This window comes from Clytia hemisphaerica, unplaced genomic scaffold (genome assembly GCF_902728285.1).
Source record: "Clytia hemisphaerica strain Z4C2 unplaced genomic scaffold, Clytia hemisphaerica genome assembly, whole genome shotgun sequence".
Classification (NCBI taxonomy): domain Eukaryota; kingdom Metazoa; phylum Cnidaria; class Hydrozoa; order Leptothecata; family Clytiidae; genus Clytia; species Clytia hemisphaerica.
The window spans coordinates 281331-300620 of NW_027103851.1; the positions used below are offsets into that span (position 1 = coordinate 281331).

The following is a 19290-nucleotide window of genomic DNA, read 5'->3' on the forward strand; positions in this document are numbered from 1 at the left end:
TGTGCTATTAATGTAATCATTTCATCAAAGAAAATAAAGTAATTCCTGATTTATTCAAAAATGTAAATAGATGTGTATTGGCACTAATTCATTTTTACTTCATTCAAAGTTTAGGGAAAAATTTCAAGATTTGTAAAATCCTTTAATCATGCTAACCTCTTCCATATCGTTTGTTGCAATGGACTGATCATATCCCTGGTATCTGAAATTAAATGAAAAAGCCCATTGATAACATATGTGACTTCCCAAGCGATTTAAAGTACCTGAAAATCAGACCGGTCTTTGTCCAGTATTACGAGCGCTCTAGTAGCAGTCAAATTTCAGCCTCCAGACCTTCTAGAAATGTGATCTCTAACGATCCTGGCCGCTTTCTGCCCTAAAAAGCATTTTGCTACCTAAAATTGGCTTAAAACGGCTCGTTTAGGGCTCCAATGGGCACAGTTTTCAACCCAATATGATGATTTGTTGTTTCTTCATAAAATTTAGTACAGCAAATGAAAAAAAAAAGATTTGCAATAGTTTTGACATGTTTACAGGCCTGAAAAGGCCAGAAAATGTAATTTTTTCTAATTTTTGCCTGTAGTGGGAATCAGTACCCCCAGCGGGTTAAGCCAAATTTGGACAAAAATTGTCTCATATTGGTTAAATTTTCATAACAAATACTACATCTTGAATTTTCTGACTGATGCCCCAAAAATGACTGTTGATGCCCTACTCTATTACTGGCCATTTACCAACCCTTAAAAGACGGGTCCTATTTTCAGGTACTTTAAACTGCTTGGGGAGTCACATATTGTATCATTTGTGTATGAAATGGGACTAATAAAAAATACTTTGACAATGTATATATAAAAAAAATCTAATGCAATTTCTTTCTAACTAAGTTGAATGAATAAAACGCCAAGATATTATGAACTGCTATTTTTTATGTATCTTTTGAGTACTTACTTATCGCCATTGCCATAAAGTTCAGCCTCTAAGGCAGTTCCAAATGAAATCTAAAAAAGAAATAAATCCTTTAAAATTGAGAGCAATAATTTGAGGATGCTGATGAAGAAATGACATATATGATATAACATTTTAGTGCGCCATAAAAAAGTAATAAGATTAATGAAAATAACCCTCTTTAAAATGAAATTTCTCTTACTCAATCAATTCACCTTAAAACTTTTTACCTAACTTTCGGCAATAAACTATTGAATTTATTGTGAAAAAAACAGATACTTTATGGTTAAGTAGCTTAATTTAAAACAAAAGGTACCATTCTTGGATAACAAAAACTCAGGGCTTTCTAGCTAAAAGAATGATTTTTTCAGAAAATTCTCCCAGCAAAATACTGACGTCGTCAGCCCAAAAAGGCAATAACGCCTTAAAAATGCCAATTCTTCAACATCAGGTGGTCGAAACTGAACAGATTACCCCTTTTTATTTTCTTAATTTTCACACTGAATCTGATTGTAGCATCAAACATTTGATTTTCAAACTTAAAAAAAAGCCCTTAGTAAAGGTCTATCAATTAACTAAAAATTGATTCATTTGAAAACTGCAGGAGATTCAAAGGGCAATTTTTTTGTCAATTTACCCTATTAGGAGCATAGTATAAAGAATTTGCCTTGATCTAAGGGGTGCCCCTCGGTTGCTGGTCTAATGATGAGAGAACATCATAATTAAGTTTGACCAAAAGTTTAGACTTACTCCTTTGTTATTAGTTTCTTGATCATCTTTGTTCCCTCGGAGATTTTGTAGTTCCTTGATTTGGTTGTCAATATCTGAAAAGACAAAATTAAACTTCTAAGTATAAATGTTGACTTGTCCTAAGTAAATTAAAAGAAAACTAGCCGGTACCCGGCGTTGCACGTCGGTTAATCTGTAGCTGAAAAAATAAATAAGTCAATTCTAAATTGCTTTTTTTAAACCCTGGTCATAACTTTTCGAATTCAAACATGTAAAATCACGTACACAGTTTTTAACAGTATCCTGAGTATCGACCACTTGAATGTTTTTATATGAAGAAAGAGGTGGACTAATTTTTCTCTTGCTTTTTATCACCCTTTGAATGCTGTTGTTATTCTAACCTGGATATCCAGGCAGTAAAATATTTCAGTCTAGTTTTTGATATTTTTATGTTCTAGTTTACAGCCTGGTCTCCCTAGAGCGATTTGCATTCTCAGATCAGAATGCAGTCTGCTTGCTTGCGCTCACTCCGCTAAAGCCATAAGGGTCAATCTACATGGCTTGGTGAAATTCTGCAACAAAAATACCACCCTTTGCTAGCGAAGATACAGCTTTCTGTTACATGAAAACATGAAAAAGAAGAAACAGAGGAGCAGGGCTGGAAATAAATATTTTTAGTCAATCGGACATCATGTCCGACAGAAATGAAATCCTGTCGGTCAAACTCAAAATCCTGCCGGTCATTCAGTGTATATATTTTTTTAAAGTTACGGAGAAAGCGAGTAGGAAAATAAAAGTTACCTTTGAACAGTTTGTTACTGTATATAACAGAGAAATTGATTCGATAAAAGTGATCTTAGAAACACCCTCGGAAGTTACGAAGAAGGCAAGTTGATAAAAGTTAACTTTGAAACACTCTTAAAAGTTAAGAAGAAAGCGTGTTGATAAAAGTTAACTTAGAAACACTCTTGAAAGTTATGAAGTAAGCAAGTTGATGAAAATGGTCTTACAAAAACTCTTGAAAGTTACTAAGAAAGCGAGTCGATAAAAGTTTAACTTTGAAACACCCTTGAAAGTTACGAAGAAAGCAAATTGATAAAAATGATCTTAGAAACACTCTTGAAAGTTACGAAGAAAGCGAGTTGATAAAAGTTAAACTTTGAAACACCCTTGAAAGTTACGAAGAAAGCGAATTGATAAAAGTGATCTTAGAAACACTCTTGAAAGTTACGAAGAAAGCGAGTCTATAAAAGTTAAACTTTGAAACACCCTGAAAGCTACAAAGGAAGCGAGTATTAAAAGAATGGGCTAAGTAAGAGACAGGGGTGTAAGAAATTTATTTTCAACTCTCAACTTAATGGTTTATTCCTTTTTTCATTCGGACATCATGACCAACACAAAAGATTTTCAGTCGGTCAAATAGCTTTTTCAGTCGGACATTGACCGATGACTGACGCTTATTTGCAGCCCTGGAGGAGAGTTCATTTTCCAAGAAAACATGATTGGTCATTGTGGCACATGCAAACTTGTTTGTGGACTTTCGTGTAATCTTTAGATGTTTTAAATGGTTTTAGATCTTGTAAGGCTTTTTTTTATTGATTTCTGTTTTGCTGCCCTGGGATGGGTTGGTACTTTCATTTTCTAGGGAGACCAAGCTCTATAGTTTTAGAACTTTGAATGCTGAGGTAAATTTTATTTTTTCTAAAATTTTGAGCTTGGATATCCAGGCTATTGTTGTTCCACAAACTTTTTGATTTTTATGTTTTGATTTACATTTGAAATGTTCTTTTCTATAAAAGAAACTTGTTTTGTTTTGAAAAAAATTTGTTTGTCATTAATAAATACGATTGTTAAATATGTTCAAAAACATTTCAAACAAAAGAAAAGAGGAAAATAAAGTGATGGGCATGTCTAGGCAGAAATTAAAGAAATTAAAATTACTATATGCAGATGGGCCTTAAATTTTAAAACAAAGGCTGAATAAATTCTAAACCAGGCTCATCCGATCTATCAATCAAAACAAACTTATTGAGAACAAACACATTGCTTGCGAAAACGAAAGTGACCCACAGAAACAAACAGGCATACAGACTAGGACTACGGCTATCAATATATAGAAACTATTAAAAAGCTACAAGAGTTGTTAAGCCTTACATGAGTCCATTTCTAAAGAGCACAATATCTCTTTGATTTTTTAAAGTCCTTTGGTAGCAATAAAAAATTTAAATTTTCCAAATATTTATGTTAATAAATAGTTATATTTGATCACACCTAATCGCATTACATATTACAAACTGTCAACTGCTCTAGCTTGGGACGATTGGTCGAAACATGGGACTGTTGATAATCTGGCCTGTATTTTCACTTACTGTTAAATCTAGTTGACAACAAATTTGTTTTGATAACTCCACCAAGTTTATCAATCAACTTTCTGTCATGACAGGTCACGATAACTCTCACTGATAGTGATAGCACGCCCTTTTTAACTTTATTATGTTTTTATTCAAAATGACAGGACGCTGATTGGAGAATTAGAGAATGCCCGCTGCCTAACCGCCTATTGCCCAATGGCATTAAGAAATAACAAATGTGTCACTTGCCACGCGAGTGAGGTCAAACGCTCCATCGTTTTGCCACTAAACTGGTCTTCTTCGTTCCAGACATTTGCGTGTGTTCCACTACGGATTTTTTTTTATATTTCCATTTAAAAGCCTACTGGGTGCAAAAGAGAAATTGTGTATTTTTTAATATGCTGTTCATTAACTCGAATCAAATGACTTTGGAGGTTTTGGTGAAGTTAGAGCAGTTGACGGAAACTCTGAAAATCCTTCACAAACATGAAAACAATTTCACTTGCTGAAAAAGAAGAAGAATGTCGGAAGTCAATTGCTCTTCTACAAGTTATCACATTTCCTCTGACCGGAGGTAAAAATGTAAACAAAAAAATGATGACACATAAAAAGGTCGAATGGGTCATCTTCAAACGGTCATAGTGCTTGAAGTGATTGTTCTTTCCGGCTGATTTTTTTTGTAGAAGACATGCAAAAGAATAAGCTTTCTTTTGATACCTATGGGTTCACGGGCCCTCGCATAGATCATATGATGTTTTAAACTTAAGTGAAAATCTCGATTTTTCAAGGGTTTAAAACTTTTTTTAAATTTACCCACTTGATTTTTTAGATGATTTTAAAGCACTAGCTTTTCAAAAATAAAGTTTGTTTTCCCCAATTTTATTTAAGGGCTTCACTATCGATTACAATTCTAAAAATTATTGCCTTTTTTAATTTATTATAATTTATCCGCATAAATTACTAAACGACGACCACCTAACGATGGAACCATAACCTAACGATTGAAGCCCCACATGAAAAGCTTGAACCACCACCTAACGATTGAACCACCACACGAAAAGCTTAAACCACCACGTAACAATTTAACTACCATGCAACGATATAGAAGCACCGCACTGAATGCTTGAACTACCGCACGAAAAGCTAGAACTACCGCACAAAAAGCTTGAACTACTACCTACATTTGAACCACCGCACGAAAAGCTTGAACCACCACCTAACGATTGAACCACCACACAAAAAGCTTAAACCACCATGTAACAATTTTACTACCATGCAGCGGTATAGAAGCACCGCACTAAATGCTTGAACTACCACATGAAAAGCTTGAACTACCGTACGAAAAGCTTGAACTACCGCACGAAAAGCCTGAACTACCGCACAAAAAGCCTGAACTAACGCACAAAAAGCCTAAACCCCCACACTAAATGCCTAAACCCCCACACTAAATGCTTGAACTACCACACAAAAAGCTCGAACTGTCACACGACAAGCTTAAACCACCACACAAACTGCTCAAAGGACCGAACCACTTTGCAAATGTACCACGCGGTACAGTTGTTGAACACTTTTGGCAGTTGTGGCATTCCATAGGTTACCATCATTTTTATAGGGTGAAACACCACATCTTTTAGTAAAAACTATTTTAACCTCTAAAAACTCGAGAGCATACTCTATACTGACATGGCAACACTTGGTCATAAAAGGGCAGGCTGCATCATTTGAGGCGTGCGATAGCACGCGCACACCTCCACACACACCTAAAATGTCTGAGGAGTGCGATCAATCACACCCCATAAAGTAAGTTTCACAACTGAAAGTTGTGCATAGCACTCCTTATCACACGCCTAAATTACTAAAATTAAGATTTTAGGAGTGTGATTGACCACACGCCTGAAATTTTCAAATGATGCGGCCTGAAAGGGGCAAAAAATATTGAAGATTTGGTGTGATTTTTGAGGTTATTTTCAGTGGATTGTAATAACCTCAAAAATCCATCAAAATTTGAATTTTAAAGATTCTGATTTCTTCTACTTCTAACAATCCATCGTGAGATGTGATTTAGTTTATGATTTGATGTTATAGTAGTCATACAAAACAAATAATATTGATTTTTGATTAATTATAGTCTTATTAGCTTTAGCTTAACACAGGATTACAGTGAAAATGGTGCTTTTCTACAAGAGTAACCTTAAATATATAACTTTTTTGTTTATCAGTCATAATTTTCATGATGAATTTAGCTTCTATTACTTCTATCAAACCAATTGCCAACAAAATATCACCTTTTTTTGAAGCCAATTAGATGATAGAGGGGTTTATGAAAATTGTGAATTGGTAACCTCAATTTAGCCCCAAAAATACAGCTTATAAGAAATCCAAATTAGTTTTTGCTTAGAATGAGGCCTACTTGAGGCATATTTAAGAGCCATTTTTTTAAAAATCTTCAGAATAAAGAAAGTCTGATACCTCACCCTCTTAGATTTTGATGAAATTTTGACCAAATGATCTATCATACAAGAAAATAACAATTTCACCTTGATATCTCAAGTAGTTTTGCAGATATAGTGTCTCAAAGATAGGCTACTAAGTGAAAATTGACCCCTAAAAATCAGATTTTGAAAGCCAATGAATTTTTATTTAAGTACATTAGAAAGCTGATTTACAGTGGATTTCAAGAACTTTTTGTAGGGAATCAGAAAAAATCAAATTGAGTTTCCAAAAATTTCCCCGAAAATCTCTAGCACCTCCTGTAGAGGGCTTCAAACTTTGCGTAATCTGGGTTTGGAAGCACTTTTAGCTGTCTGCTGATGGTCCTTGTGACTTTTTTGAAGCAAACTTTTGACCTGGAGTGGTTTAATGGTGGGTTTTGGCCATAAAAACAACTTTTTCAGGATTTCCATCTTTGCGTAACTGTCAAAAATGACCCAAAAAATTGCTATTTTGGCAGATCTGGAGCAAAATTCAGGATGAAGTATCTGTTTAAGGCAACACCAATTTTTTTTGAAACGTTCAGCAAGGATTCCTTAGTAGGTCTAGTTTATAGCCTCAAAAAATCTCAGTGGGCCTTTGAAGTCTCTTAAAGATATGATCAATTGAAAATTTGCTTAACTTCGTTGTTTTCTCCCTCTTTAAAATGCTAAATCAGGCCCACTTACGGGCTTTAAAGGTTAATTTTTCTCAAAATATTGGTTGATCTTCTCTAGCCAACTAATCATTGGCATTAGAGGAACAACTGTAAAAGATTTCAGGTCATTTCCATCAACAGATGACATTTTATGACAGTTTCTTTATTTTTAAGTACAGAATATGTTAAAAAAATGAGACTGACATCTGGCCTTTCCTACCATTCCAGGGCCTCTATTTCCAGGAAAAACCTCAACCTTTCACAGTTTGGTGAATATTAATTTTAAATAAAAGGTTACTTCAACTTAATGGGTTTAACAGTACTCAATTCCTATTCAAAAACTTTTTAGACTCATTCAGAAATCCTACTTTGACAATAATTTGCGCTTTACCGCAAAATTTATAAGTCAAGTGTTGTGATTAGCTTTAGACTGTCCAATATTTCTTGTCCAGAAGATTTAAACGGCATTGTTTGCAGTATCTCATAAATTATCACCCTAGTAATGTTGCTAGTTATTTAAGAATCAACAAGTAAGACTGTTAGTGTACACTAAAGAGATATTTGATTTTTTCTGATTCCCTACAAAATGTTCTTGAAATCCTCTGTGAATCAGCTTTCTAATGGACTTGAATAAAAATTCATTGGCTTTCAAAATCTGCTCCCCACCAGAGTTCATGATTTTTAGGGGTCAATTTTCGTTTAGTAGCCTATCTTTGAGACGCTGTATCTTCAAAACTATCTGAGATATCAAGGTGAAGTTTTCAGGGTCTTATTTTCTTGTGTGATGGATAGTTTGGTCTAAATTTCAGCAAAATTCAAGAGAGTGAGGTATCACACCCTGAAGACTCTTAAAAAAAATGGCTCTCAAATTTTGAGCAATTTTGCTTCAGTAGGTATTGATTTATAATTTAATTTAATATTTAACCACGTCATATTTCTAAATATTACTCAGGATTGAAGTAACCTCTTAAACTCGCGTTTCTTCTAAAACAACGAGAAATTTCTATACTTGAGTTCTTCAAAGTTTTGATATGGTAACCTCAAAATTCCACCAGATATGGTATCAGATATGACAGAAGGTAGAAATGTCACAAAACCCCCTTTTATTTCTGACTGTGTTCTGCCGATCGGGCTGAAGTCTGGTCAAGGTTTATTTTTCTTCGCAAATTTTTGTCTTCAATCTTAATAAATAGATGAATGAGTATTTGACTCTGATGGTTATGATTTTTTTCACAGAACATAGTAAAACTATTCAGGAACTTGGACCTTTTTACAAAATTTCAAAAAATCTGTTAGTTCTGGAGATATATTGAAAAGTTTAGACATGGGTCGTGTTTCGCGTTCCCAAACCAAACGCACTTGACAAGATGGCAGGGGGTTTTTGAACAGGAACTTCAAAATGGAATATCTGAAAAACTACTAAATGTTGAAAGATAAGTGACCCCTCATTTTTTTCTGAGAATAAGGGCTTTTCAGTTGAAAATGATTTTGAAATTTCGACTGACCCCCCTAATAAAAGTTATTTGAAATTCTGGCAAAAGGTCTATGATAGGGTGGTCAGGCCAAAATTTTCCCCTAGTATTTTGAAAACCAAACTAATTTTATTTGAAAGTCCTTACCTTTGTGAGAAAAATGAGGGGTCATTCATTTGTTAGAATTGGTTAAGTATTCCCAAAGTTATTCCATTTTCAAAACACAAAAAAATCACCTTTTCAAAGAATCGCCTCCCTACACCACGCCAGCAAGAAATAATTTTTGGAAGCACCAAAATCGCGCCAAAAATGGCGGATGAAATCTAGTCTTCCGTGTGGCGGGGTGTGGGGAGTTTTGCCAGTACGGTCTGAAAATCGGCCTGATGACTGTTAAACTTTAGCTTATCGCTAATGAGCTGGAAATGATAGCTAAAAACAAATTTCACCACTAGAAAGCTGAAATCCTCAGCTTTCAGATGGTGTATGCTGCTTACATGAAAAAATCTGCAATCTTGTTGAAAAATTGCAATTCCTTCTATTTTTTCAAAATTCCAGACAGCCTTTAGGTTTTCAAATAAAGCAGCATATGATAGATTGTAGCCTAATCTTACCCTGGGTTTACTAAAAAAACCGCGATTGAAAAGATGAACCAGCTCAATAGCGACAGCCATTTGTTTCAATGCGGGTCGAGAATTTTCCGGTGCCGTGGTCAGCGCTAAATTGCGTTTTCACCTTGACCTGTACCAGATACTAACTTGATGCCTCATATTTGGTAGTGAGACCACCATTTAGCCCCTTGATACAAAGTTGCAAAAATGTTTTTTTCAATTAGGACCACCACTTAGTACCATGTACTAAGTTGTTTTTTACTTACCTTATCAGACCACCACCCGGCACTGGCCCCCACAACTTAGTACCGACCCCCCCCCTGCCTTGACGTCGAAAAACATGAATATCTTTGGAAAGAAAATAGATACCTGGATGCAGTTTTTTTTACCTGTTTCCCTGATAATTCCTGATTGATTTAAAAAAAAGAATGAACAGATTTGGATGATTCAAAGGTAAGTACTAATGCATTGAAGTTCATTTTTGTAAATTCTTCCTCGTTCCGCGCAAAAAATCCCGACGAGTGCGCACCCTATAGATGGTGGTGCCACGAATTCCGAGTCGCCCTTTTTTCACCTTGATGTCTAATAAATTAGCAACTCCAGAAGATTTTTCAAATTTTAATTTTTTTTTCAAAACCTATCCTATCTTAGGCCTCCAGAGGATAAGTGGTTGTAAAGATATTCAAATTTTAGTGTCAAAAATTTGACTAAAAATGTCAAAAAAAAGGTTAGGAAAATAGCTTGGAAGAATTCGAAAAATGTGTCAAAAAAGGAAAAAAAGAAATTTTCCAGTCATGCTTCTTCAATTTTGCATATCTCTTTTTCTAGATTAGCTAGAGACCTGAAATTTGGAGGGAGAATTCTTTGATGGTGTTAGCATATTATTATATATAGTAAAAATATTTGTAAAATATTTAGTACATTTATCAAATTAATGAAAGATATATCTTTTTTTTGAAAAAAGAAGACATTGCATTGTTTTATTTTTGTTTTTGAAGAAAATTAGCTTGGAAAAGGTTGAAATGAGTCAAAAAAGGTGGTAGGACCCATTTTCAAGGGGCCTCTGGAAATGGAGGAACAAAAACTTATGAATAAAGAATAAGTTTTTCTGAAAGGAGAAACCCCAAATGAAAAGAAAATCCATTTTGGCAGAAATAAAAACTTTTTTTTGGGACATTTCCATGCAAAAGAAGGAAAAAAGTGAAAAAAACTACATGAAAATGAAAGAATTAGAATTAGCGATTGTGATTTTTGAATTCCTCACCCTTTTACTGATAAACATACAAAGTTTCAGCCTTCAAATACATTTTCCTCCGTTTCCAGACACATTTGTTCATCGATAGTTGGAAATTTTTTTCCTCCCGTCGGCAAACAATTTTCAAAATGTTGCAAAACGTTCGGCATTTTACCAATTTGCCGTCTAGCCCGTGTCGACAGTGTTATATACCGCTGGAAAGCTAAGATCACGGGCTTTCATTTAGTAAAAATCGGAACGCTTTAGCATACATAGAAAAAAAGTTCGAAGGGTTCAAAGTTTACGGAAAAATGAAACATTTGGTTTGACGTCAACAAAAGTTGCATGACTTCTGGAGTCGCTAAATAAATGGTATATATATCTTTTTATTGAAGGTAGGTTATTAATGGGATAGGGTTTTTTTCTTTGTTTTCTCTGATAAATTCTGAGTATTTAAAAAAAAGAATGAACAAGTTTGGAGTGGTTTTAAGGATAAGTTATGATGGATGGAATGTTCTAATTTTGATTTTCGACTTGTTCCACGCAAAAAATCCTGACGAGTGCGCACCCTATCACGTGCGTTTGCGTAGGGTAAAATGGCGAAATGCGAAAATCGAATTTGGCAAAAAAATTTTGAAAAATGACCCTACAAGATTTGACTATATCTTTTTATTCCATGAAGAGATTACTTTCAAATAAAAAATGTATTAACAATGAATGGGTAAGCTTTCTAGAAATCCAAACATAAATTGTATAGCTTTTACCAAAAAATAGCACTTTAGGATCAGAAACAGTCAAAAACCAGTTTTTTTCCAATTTTCTTCGAGTTACAGGAATTAATTCCTTGTTTGTTTTGATCTGAAATTTTCAGTAGGGGTGGCCATCATGGTTTCCTTGCTCATATCAGGGGGGGCCGAGCCGGGGGTAAGAGAATTAAAGTTTCTAAGTAAAATCTTAATTATCACCCAAAAAAGTGCCTTTTTTATGTCCATATCTTTTAAATAGATTGTCCCAGCCTTATCCCTCTTTCAGTAAAGCTTCCTATACCTTTTGTCCTTCAGAAAAACCAAAAATATTGGCCTTAATTGCTTGCTTTCAGTTCCTGTAGCCAGTAGTGTGACCCCCTGTATTTCTATTTTTGACCCCCTGTATTTCACGCGGGTTTTTTAATAGAAAAGTCACATGACTCAAATCCCGCAGTCTTATTGGACTAGAGAAAGCGAAAGTGAAATCACGCGATCTGATTGGATGAAAAAAGACCGCGGGAGCTGGAAACGAATGGAATTCTCTAGAATTCTCATTTTAAATTCAAGATGGCGGCGAGAAAAGCACGTCTTTTGCTTTGGACGAAAGGTTGTAAATTCTGGTTGATTTTAAGGTTTTATCTTATCTTATCTCATTTACTTTAATTAGTAGAGGCTTCTTCAATGTTTGGGGAAGGTAAGTCTGTAAAAGTTATTTGTTTTTCGGTGGAAAAAAGTGTTTAAAAAAGCATTTTTTGTGCTCAAGGTATATTTTTCTTCGCAAATTTTTGTCTTCAATCTTAAATAGATGAACGAGTATTTGACTGATGCTTATGATTTTTCCATAGAACATAGTAAAACTATTCAGGAACTTAGACCTTTTTACAGAATTTCAAAAAATCTGTTAGTTCTGGAGATATATTGAAAAGTTTAGACATGGGTAGTTTGCGTTCGTGTTTCGCGTTCCCAAACCAAACGCACGTGCTATCTATGATAAAAATTAATGCACACTTAAATAGACCTTTTCGCCTTTGCGTCCGCCATATTGAATTGTATGCAAAAATTATGGTTGCCGAATTGCCGTGGTGAAATTCCCTTAGAAAGTATGCAAAACATATGCAAGTTTACACAAAGATTAAAAAGACAACAAAGCATCTTATAAATAAATATTATAATCATTAGAACAATAAAAGATGGAATTTCTTAATCCAAAAGGAAATATTTACAGAACAACAAAAGCCTTTTAGGAATTTGTTCTTAAAGACATTGCATATTCTGTTTTCATGCCATTAAAAAATTCCACGAAGACGGAGTACACACATCAAACTTTCAAAACACGCAAACTGAAAGCAGTAATTATGACGTCACACTTCATCAATGTTTTGATTTGATCATTTGGCGGCTCTATTCCCAGGAGAATAATTTGCCGTCAGCCGAATAAGGATTGTTTTTTACCTTCGCGGGTGATTTTTCAGTTTGAGTTTATGTCTAATGTTATGGTTTTTTGAAGTGCTTGTTCTAAGAGATGAGTGAATATAATTGTTTTTAGTTTTCAAAAGAAGCAAATTTAATCTTTCTTCTACAAGATTACACTTTAATATAATGCCAATTATGCATGTAAGTTTTTATTTAATACTTTCTTTTTGCATATGTTTTGCATACTTTCTAAGGGAATTTCACCACGGCAATTCGGCAACCATAATTTTTGCATACAATTCAATATGGCGGACGCAAAGGCGAAAAGGTCTATTGATCATGCATTAATGTGTCATTTTATTAATGCTGGAGTTTTTAGCTATTCAAAATGACAGCTTAACTAGCAAAAGGTCTATTGCTATATTATAAAAGCAATTGTAAAAATTGAAAACTCTTGATTTTTTTTTTTGTCAAGTTTATCAAGATTTTAAAAAGGTTTTTGAAGGATTTTAGAAGACTGTTGTTATAACAATATTCAGAATAAAAAAGTATGATTCAAAGGACAAATCAAAATTGAAGATTGGTGGTTAAAAAGGTAATTTTCTTGCATTAAACAAATGAAGTAAAAAATAGACTTACCAGCCGCGGCCATTTTGTTTTCTTTTCTGCATGTTCTGAAAACGAAGATAACCGATTTTATCATAATCGGAAATCGGGGAAGTCGGTTTACAAATTGCGGTTTCGGCGATTTCGGCGCCCAGATGATCTCAAGAATAGATTTTATTGCAATGGCGCCCCACAAACCAAACAAATCGAAATGGCAGCTTTTTTAAACAAAATTTTGAATTTTCTGATCTCCCACCTCTTTCTTATACAGATCTTACTGTCTTATGCTTCAGTTTGTGAGTATTATTTGACAAGTAAGTATGTAATCTTTATTTTAAGTTGACTGTGTACCATACAAAAATAGCATTACAATACAATACAATACAAAAATAGGGCTTAACAAGGTAATTTTATTCTATTTTATTATTTTTCATTATAATAACCAGACGGTGTCAATCGAACGAATCGAACGCCGAATCAATCAAACGCAATTGAACGCAATCGAATAATTGAAATTCGATTGTCGAACACAATCGAATCGCAATCGAATATTACCCAGGATTTACTGTTCGATTGCTTCGATTACGTTCGATTGTATTCGATTACGTTCGATTGTATTAGATTTTATTCGCTTTGGTATGGTACTTAGCACTCGGCCGCCCACGCTAAAAAGCTCTAACAGAGTGATCCAATTTGATTTAATCGCAATCAAACTCATCGAACATAATCGTAATCGAACATTAATTAATATAATTGACAATCAATTGAACCAATCGAACATAGTCAACTATCAATCGAACATTACTTGAACGCAATCGAACACAATCGAATATTACTCAGGAATCGGCCGTTCGATTAAGATTCAATTACATTCGACAATCGAATCGCAATTATTCGATCGCATTCGATTACGTTCGATTGGTTCGATTGCGATTTTTGTTCGAAGTTGTTCGATTGACACCGTCTGGTAATAATAGACAGTGAGGCTGGAACTGCGATTTTTGAGGATTACGATTTTACCAGCTTTTTAGCGATTTTTGCCTCGCTAACCTAAATCTCGCAACCTGTTTACCTTAAAGGAAATTAGAGTTTTTCAGCGTTCCGAAAAAAATGCAAAGGAGAAATTTTTTCACCTTCACAGGATCGATTGTGTCAACAACAAAATACATCTTTTGGTCTTTGGGTTTGTTTCTGACGTTTTTCCTTCAAAGAATATCTATCACTTTCCTTTTCCCCTTGAGCGCGCGAGAAAAAAATGATTAGCTCGCATTCTCGCGCGGGCGAATAAAGATGAGGCGGCAATCTTGCACTGCTGAGGGTGCTACTTAGTTTCCGCCCTTTTTGCACCCACGATAGAATGGAATACGGGGTATTCCAAATGATAAACGATGTCGTTCTGTAAGTGTTTTTTTTTCTGATAGATACAAATAGTATATTGAATATTTATTATCAACTTATTTATTTAAATATTTTTGAGCCCAAATTTAAATATCTGGTTAAAATAAAAAACAAATGACAGCAGTTCTGTTTTTCTACAAACCCCCAGGAAAAGTTTTTTTGCCGACTTAGCTTTTTTACAAATTTCGGAAAAGAACTCCCATAGGAATTCCGATTCATAACCGGATTGATTCATTTCGGAACGGCTTCAAGAAAGTCATAATGGCAGATAATTTTAAAAGTTTCTCTGAGTAAATGTGTGTAATTTATCAATGTTGATGGCTTGTTGATTCTTTAAAGAAAAAAGATTACAGGTATAGCTTTTTCTAATCCTGGAATATCGAGGTTCCAGCTACACTGATAGAGGCCCCCCAGCAGTTTGCGTGATGGCATGATTGGGACTTTTTTCTTGCGTGATGGCATGATTGGGACTTTTTTCTTGCGTGATGGCGTGATTAGAGATTTTTTTTGGCGTGATGGTGTGATCAAGATTTTGGCGTGATCAAGATTTTAGCGTGATGCATGATAGGGCAAAAATTTGAGGCGTGATGCGTGGTGTGATTTGGGCTATTTTTCGCTATTTTTTGCGTGATGACAAATTTTGGCGATTTTCGTGATGCGTGATGGAGAAAATTCTTTTGCGTGATGGTGTGATTTGGGGTGCCGCCGCTGGGGGAGGCTCCCCCCAAAGAACTACCCCTCTGGCGTAGGGTGGGCTTTTGGTGTGGGGTTTTCTAGGGAGGCCGAAAGGTCGCGCGCGGAGCGGTAACAATTCCCGATTTTCGTAAAAAAGAAGTTTGGAGATAAATATACCTCACCTTTGAAAAAAGATATTCAGAAACCTTTTTTTTTTAAAGTATAGAGAATTTCTTAATCTGTCTTCTAAAAAAAAACCAGCCGTTTTTATCGCTTCCTTGATTCACAATCGTCCGATAATCGCAACCCACCTACCATTTCTGACGGACACGGAAACCGGCACCGACGTTTGAAAACATAGGCTATTTTCAAAAGGTTATAACAATTGAGCGAAAATCGTTAGCCGTATAATTTTTTCACTATCGTCTTCCCTCGTGATTCAAGTTTGTTTTGAATCTACGCGTGAAAAAAAGAAGGATCTCCAAGAGCCAAGAAATTGAAAAATAAGTTTTGGTTTGAAATTTTTGGTAGGAATTTCACAACATTTTTACTAGTGCGTGGTATCAAATCAGAGCTGAATGCTTCTGCTATTCAGCCATATAATTCAGGGTTCCCAGCGGTCAGGGAAAACCTGGAAAACCTGGAAAAAGTAGCTTTTTTGGAAAAAGTCAGGGAAAACCTGGAAAAGTCAGGGAAAATTTAGAAAAAGTAGTGAAAGTCAGGGAAAAGTCAGGGAACTCTTTTTGGAATAGTCAGGGAAAGTCAGGGAATTCCAAAATCAGTCAATCTTTTTAGAAAGAGGAAAGTTTTCATTCAAATGATAGCGCGTTCATCTTTACATACGACGGTACCCCTTTTGTATCCTGGTTTTAGTGGGGTTTTAGTAGACTCGCTTTTAAAAAAAATATATGTATTTGAAATTGTGTGAAGTTTTATTTTTTTTATCTCAATATGGTGTTTTTCAAAATACTGTTGGGGCGAACATTCAGGGAAAAAGGCCCAATATTCTGCTCTGGTCAGGGAAAAAGGCACCTTGGTCAATCTAAAAGTCATGGAAAAAGGTCTTTTTTTTGGAAAAAGTCAGGGAAAAATATTTCTCTTAAGTGCTGGGAACCCTGTAAATTTGTTTTTCCAAAACTTGTTCTGCTCAAACGTATGAGTCAGTTTTCTATGGTATGGTAAGACAAATTTTCTCATTAACTTTTTTCAATTTTTTTGATTTGTATGTGACGTCATTTGACGTTCGAACTGCCTTTTGATTGGTCTTTTTTTTTAGGAAAGAAATAGGAAAGCCCTCAAATTTTCATAGGAAAATGAAAACTTTCATTCCAAACTTAATCAACCTGTAGAAATCTTGTATCTGGAGTGTCCAGTTTCAAATTTTGTTGGACCTCTCTGCGAGGAAATTTTTCTAAGAAAAGAAAATCTCAATGAATCTGCTTTGCAAATTTTTTTCAAGAAAGTGGGAAAAACTTGTTGTTAACTAATGGCATAGTTTTGGAAATCTCATAAAATCTCATAAGTTTCAGACATGGGGTGGGACTGTTTTCAGGTTTTCAATTTTGACTTAAATGAATTGTGGCTTGTGTGCAAAATTTGCGCATTTAGGTACACGCTAGATTGAGCAAATTGTGTAGAAAGACCGGTCTGTAAAATACCGCCAAATATTCCGAAAATTTTGAAATTTCAGATTTTGACTAGTTTTATGAATCCCAGCATGTGTGCAAGATTTCAAGCCAATCGGACTCCAGGAACACTTTTTTTTATCAAATTTTCACTTTGATCTTTGAATTAGCTGGTGGGTCTGTAAAATACACATGTTCCAGAGAATAATTTTTTAATTTTTTTTCAAAACTTGGAAGCTTACATCCATGTCCAACTCTCCTGAAAATTTCAGAACAATTGAATAAGCCGTTGAAAAGATATTAAATTTTGAATCTGAAAAAGTGATTTTTTCACTGTTTTTGGTGCCGTCAGCTCTTACCCATTTAGCCTACGGCTAGTTCGAAACACGGGTCACGGGTCCGGGTCACGGGGCACGGGTTACGGGGCACGGGTCACGGGGCACGGGGTGACGGGGCAGCTCAGATCAAAGTAATTCAAACAGAAAATGTTTTAAAAACACTAAAAATTATCGAAAAAATCAATTTTAAGGTATTTTATCCACGTATGACTATTTAAAACGCTAAAACCTAACCACGTGCTTTCCACGTGCTTTCGAAGTTTGCGTTGTGTATAATGCAGACCAGAAAACACCGCAACATATTACATACATATAATAAGCTTATATTATCAATAATACACTTTTAGTGTTATATGCATGTTATATGTGGCTCCTCAAGCGATCTGGAGTACACAAAAGACCGATCGGCCCAAAGCGGGTAAAATCCCGGTCTTAAAGCGGCCGAAGTAAAATCTTTAGCAGCCCATCATTCATGAAGATCGGCCTCAAAGCAGGCGAGAGAATTTTTGAAAGGTCCGCTTGAGGCCGCTCTTTTAGCGGCCCTTCTTGAGCAAGAGACTTCCAAGCGGCGTATAGAGCGGTCGAAAGTCCGGTCCAAAAAAGTCCGGTTCTAAAAAACTACTCAATCCTCAAAAGTACGATCTTTTTCAGAAGGTGAAATTGAAGAGACGTCAATAACGTTTAGCACTTCAAAATCTTTCGATATGAGCCATATATGATTAAGATATGTTGAAAAGGTGTATCGATAGTAAAATTATCGATAGCTTGATTTATTTTATCGATAACTACAGATTCTTTATCGATAGGCTATTTTGTATCGATAAGGAAGTTCTATGAAATATATCATTGGAAAATCTTTCTCGATAAAGTTTTATTGAATTCTATCGATAAATTCTATCGCTAAAAATGATGAGGTTGTACCAAAGCAATTGGTCGCGAGACGTTTGTAAAAGTTACAAAGAAAGCGAATTGATAAAACTAAGCATAAGAGATGCTCGTAAAAATTACGGAGAAAGCGAGTTGATAAAACCAAGGAAAAAAGATGTTTGTGAAAATACGAAGAAAGCGAGTTGATAAAACTAAGCATAAAAGATGCTCCTTAAAATTACGAAGAAAGCGAGTTGATAAAACTAAGCATAAGAGATGTTCGTGAAAATTACGAAGAAAGTGAGTTGATAAAACTAAGCATAACAGACGCATTTAAACGCTACAAAGAAATCAAATTCAGAAAAACTAAGCATGAGAGATGCTTGTGAAAGCAATGTAAAAAAACGAGTTAATATTAGTTGACTATTCTTGTTAAAACATACGAAGAAAAACAAGTTTATTTGGGATCATTAAATTCTTATCGATAAAAGTCTATCGATAGGCCTATGTTATGTATCAATAAGTGTATCGATAGAATCGATAATTTAATCGTATCGATAAAGTGTTGAGAGCGGTTGTTAAAAATGTCTACCATATCAAAATAAAATCCAAACGATTTAAAACTACAAGAAGAAAATCTTACTTTCCAATTTCACAACACATTTTTGAAAACGAGGCTAAGTAAAAGTAAGTAAGTAAAGAAATCAATAGCGGCCATCGGGACGAAGCGTACCGGGCATTGGGCCCCTCAGGCCCCTTTAGCGGCCTCGAAGCCTCTTCGTTATGGCCGCTTTACATGATCGGCCATGCATCGGCCTCTTTCGATTTTTGAACGGCCTTAGCGGTAAAAAGACCTGTCCAATAGAGGCCAAAGAGGAACGGTAATTACACCGATCGGACTTTTGTGTACTCCAGATCGCTTGGGGAGTCACATATGTTATACGTAAGTAATATACATATTACAATTCCCATCGCCTGAAAAGCGAGCTTTCTCACGAAAATGATAGTACGGCTATTGTTAAATCAGATCTCATTATATCCCCTCCATCACCTTGAGTATGAATATAATTTTAATGGATAATAACGTAGAAATGATGGTATTTTATAAATGTGTCAATATTTTCCATCTACCATTATGAATTTTTAATAAAAATGA

General features: G+C 35.0%; 1 protein-coding gene across 1 annotated transcript in view; it reads right to left on the reverse strand.

Annotated features, from left to right (window-relative positions):
* LOC136807667 (splicing factor 3B subunit 1-like) overlaps positions 1 to 13349 on the reverse strand; it is a 29278-nt gene extending 15929 nt beyond the window's left edge. Inside the window, exons 1-4 of the mRNA XM_067064262.1 lie at positions 13265 to 13349; positions 1696 to 1769; positions 949 to 998; positions 157 to 202 (exon numbers count right to left, since the gene is read on the reverse strand). Coding sequence (XP_066920363.1) covers positions 157 to 202; positions 949 to 998; positions 1696 to 1769; positions 13265 to 13328 — 234 coding nt within the window. The 5' untranslated portion in view covers positions 13329 to 13349. The remainder of the gene's footprint in view (positions 1 to 156; positions 203 to 948; positions 999 to 1695; positions 1770 to 13264) is intronic.
* Between the last annotated feature and the right edge of the window lie 5941 nt (positions 13350 to 19290).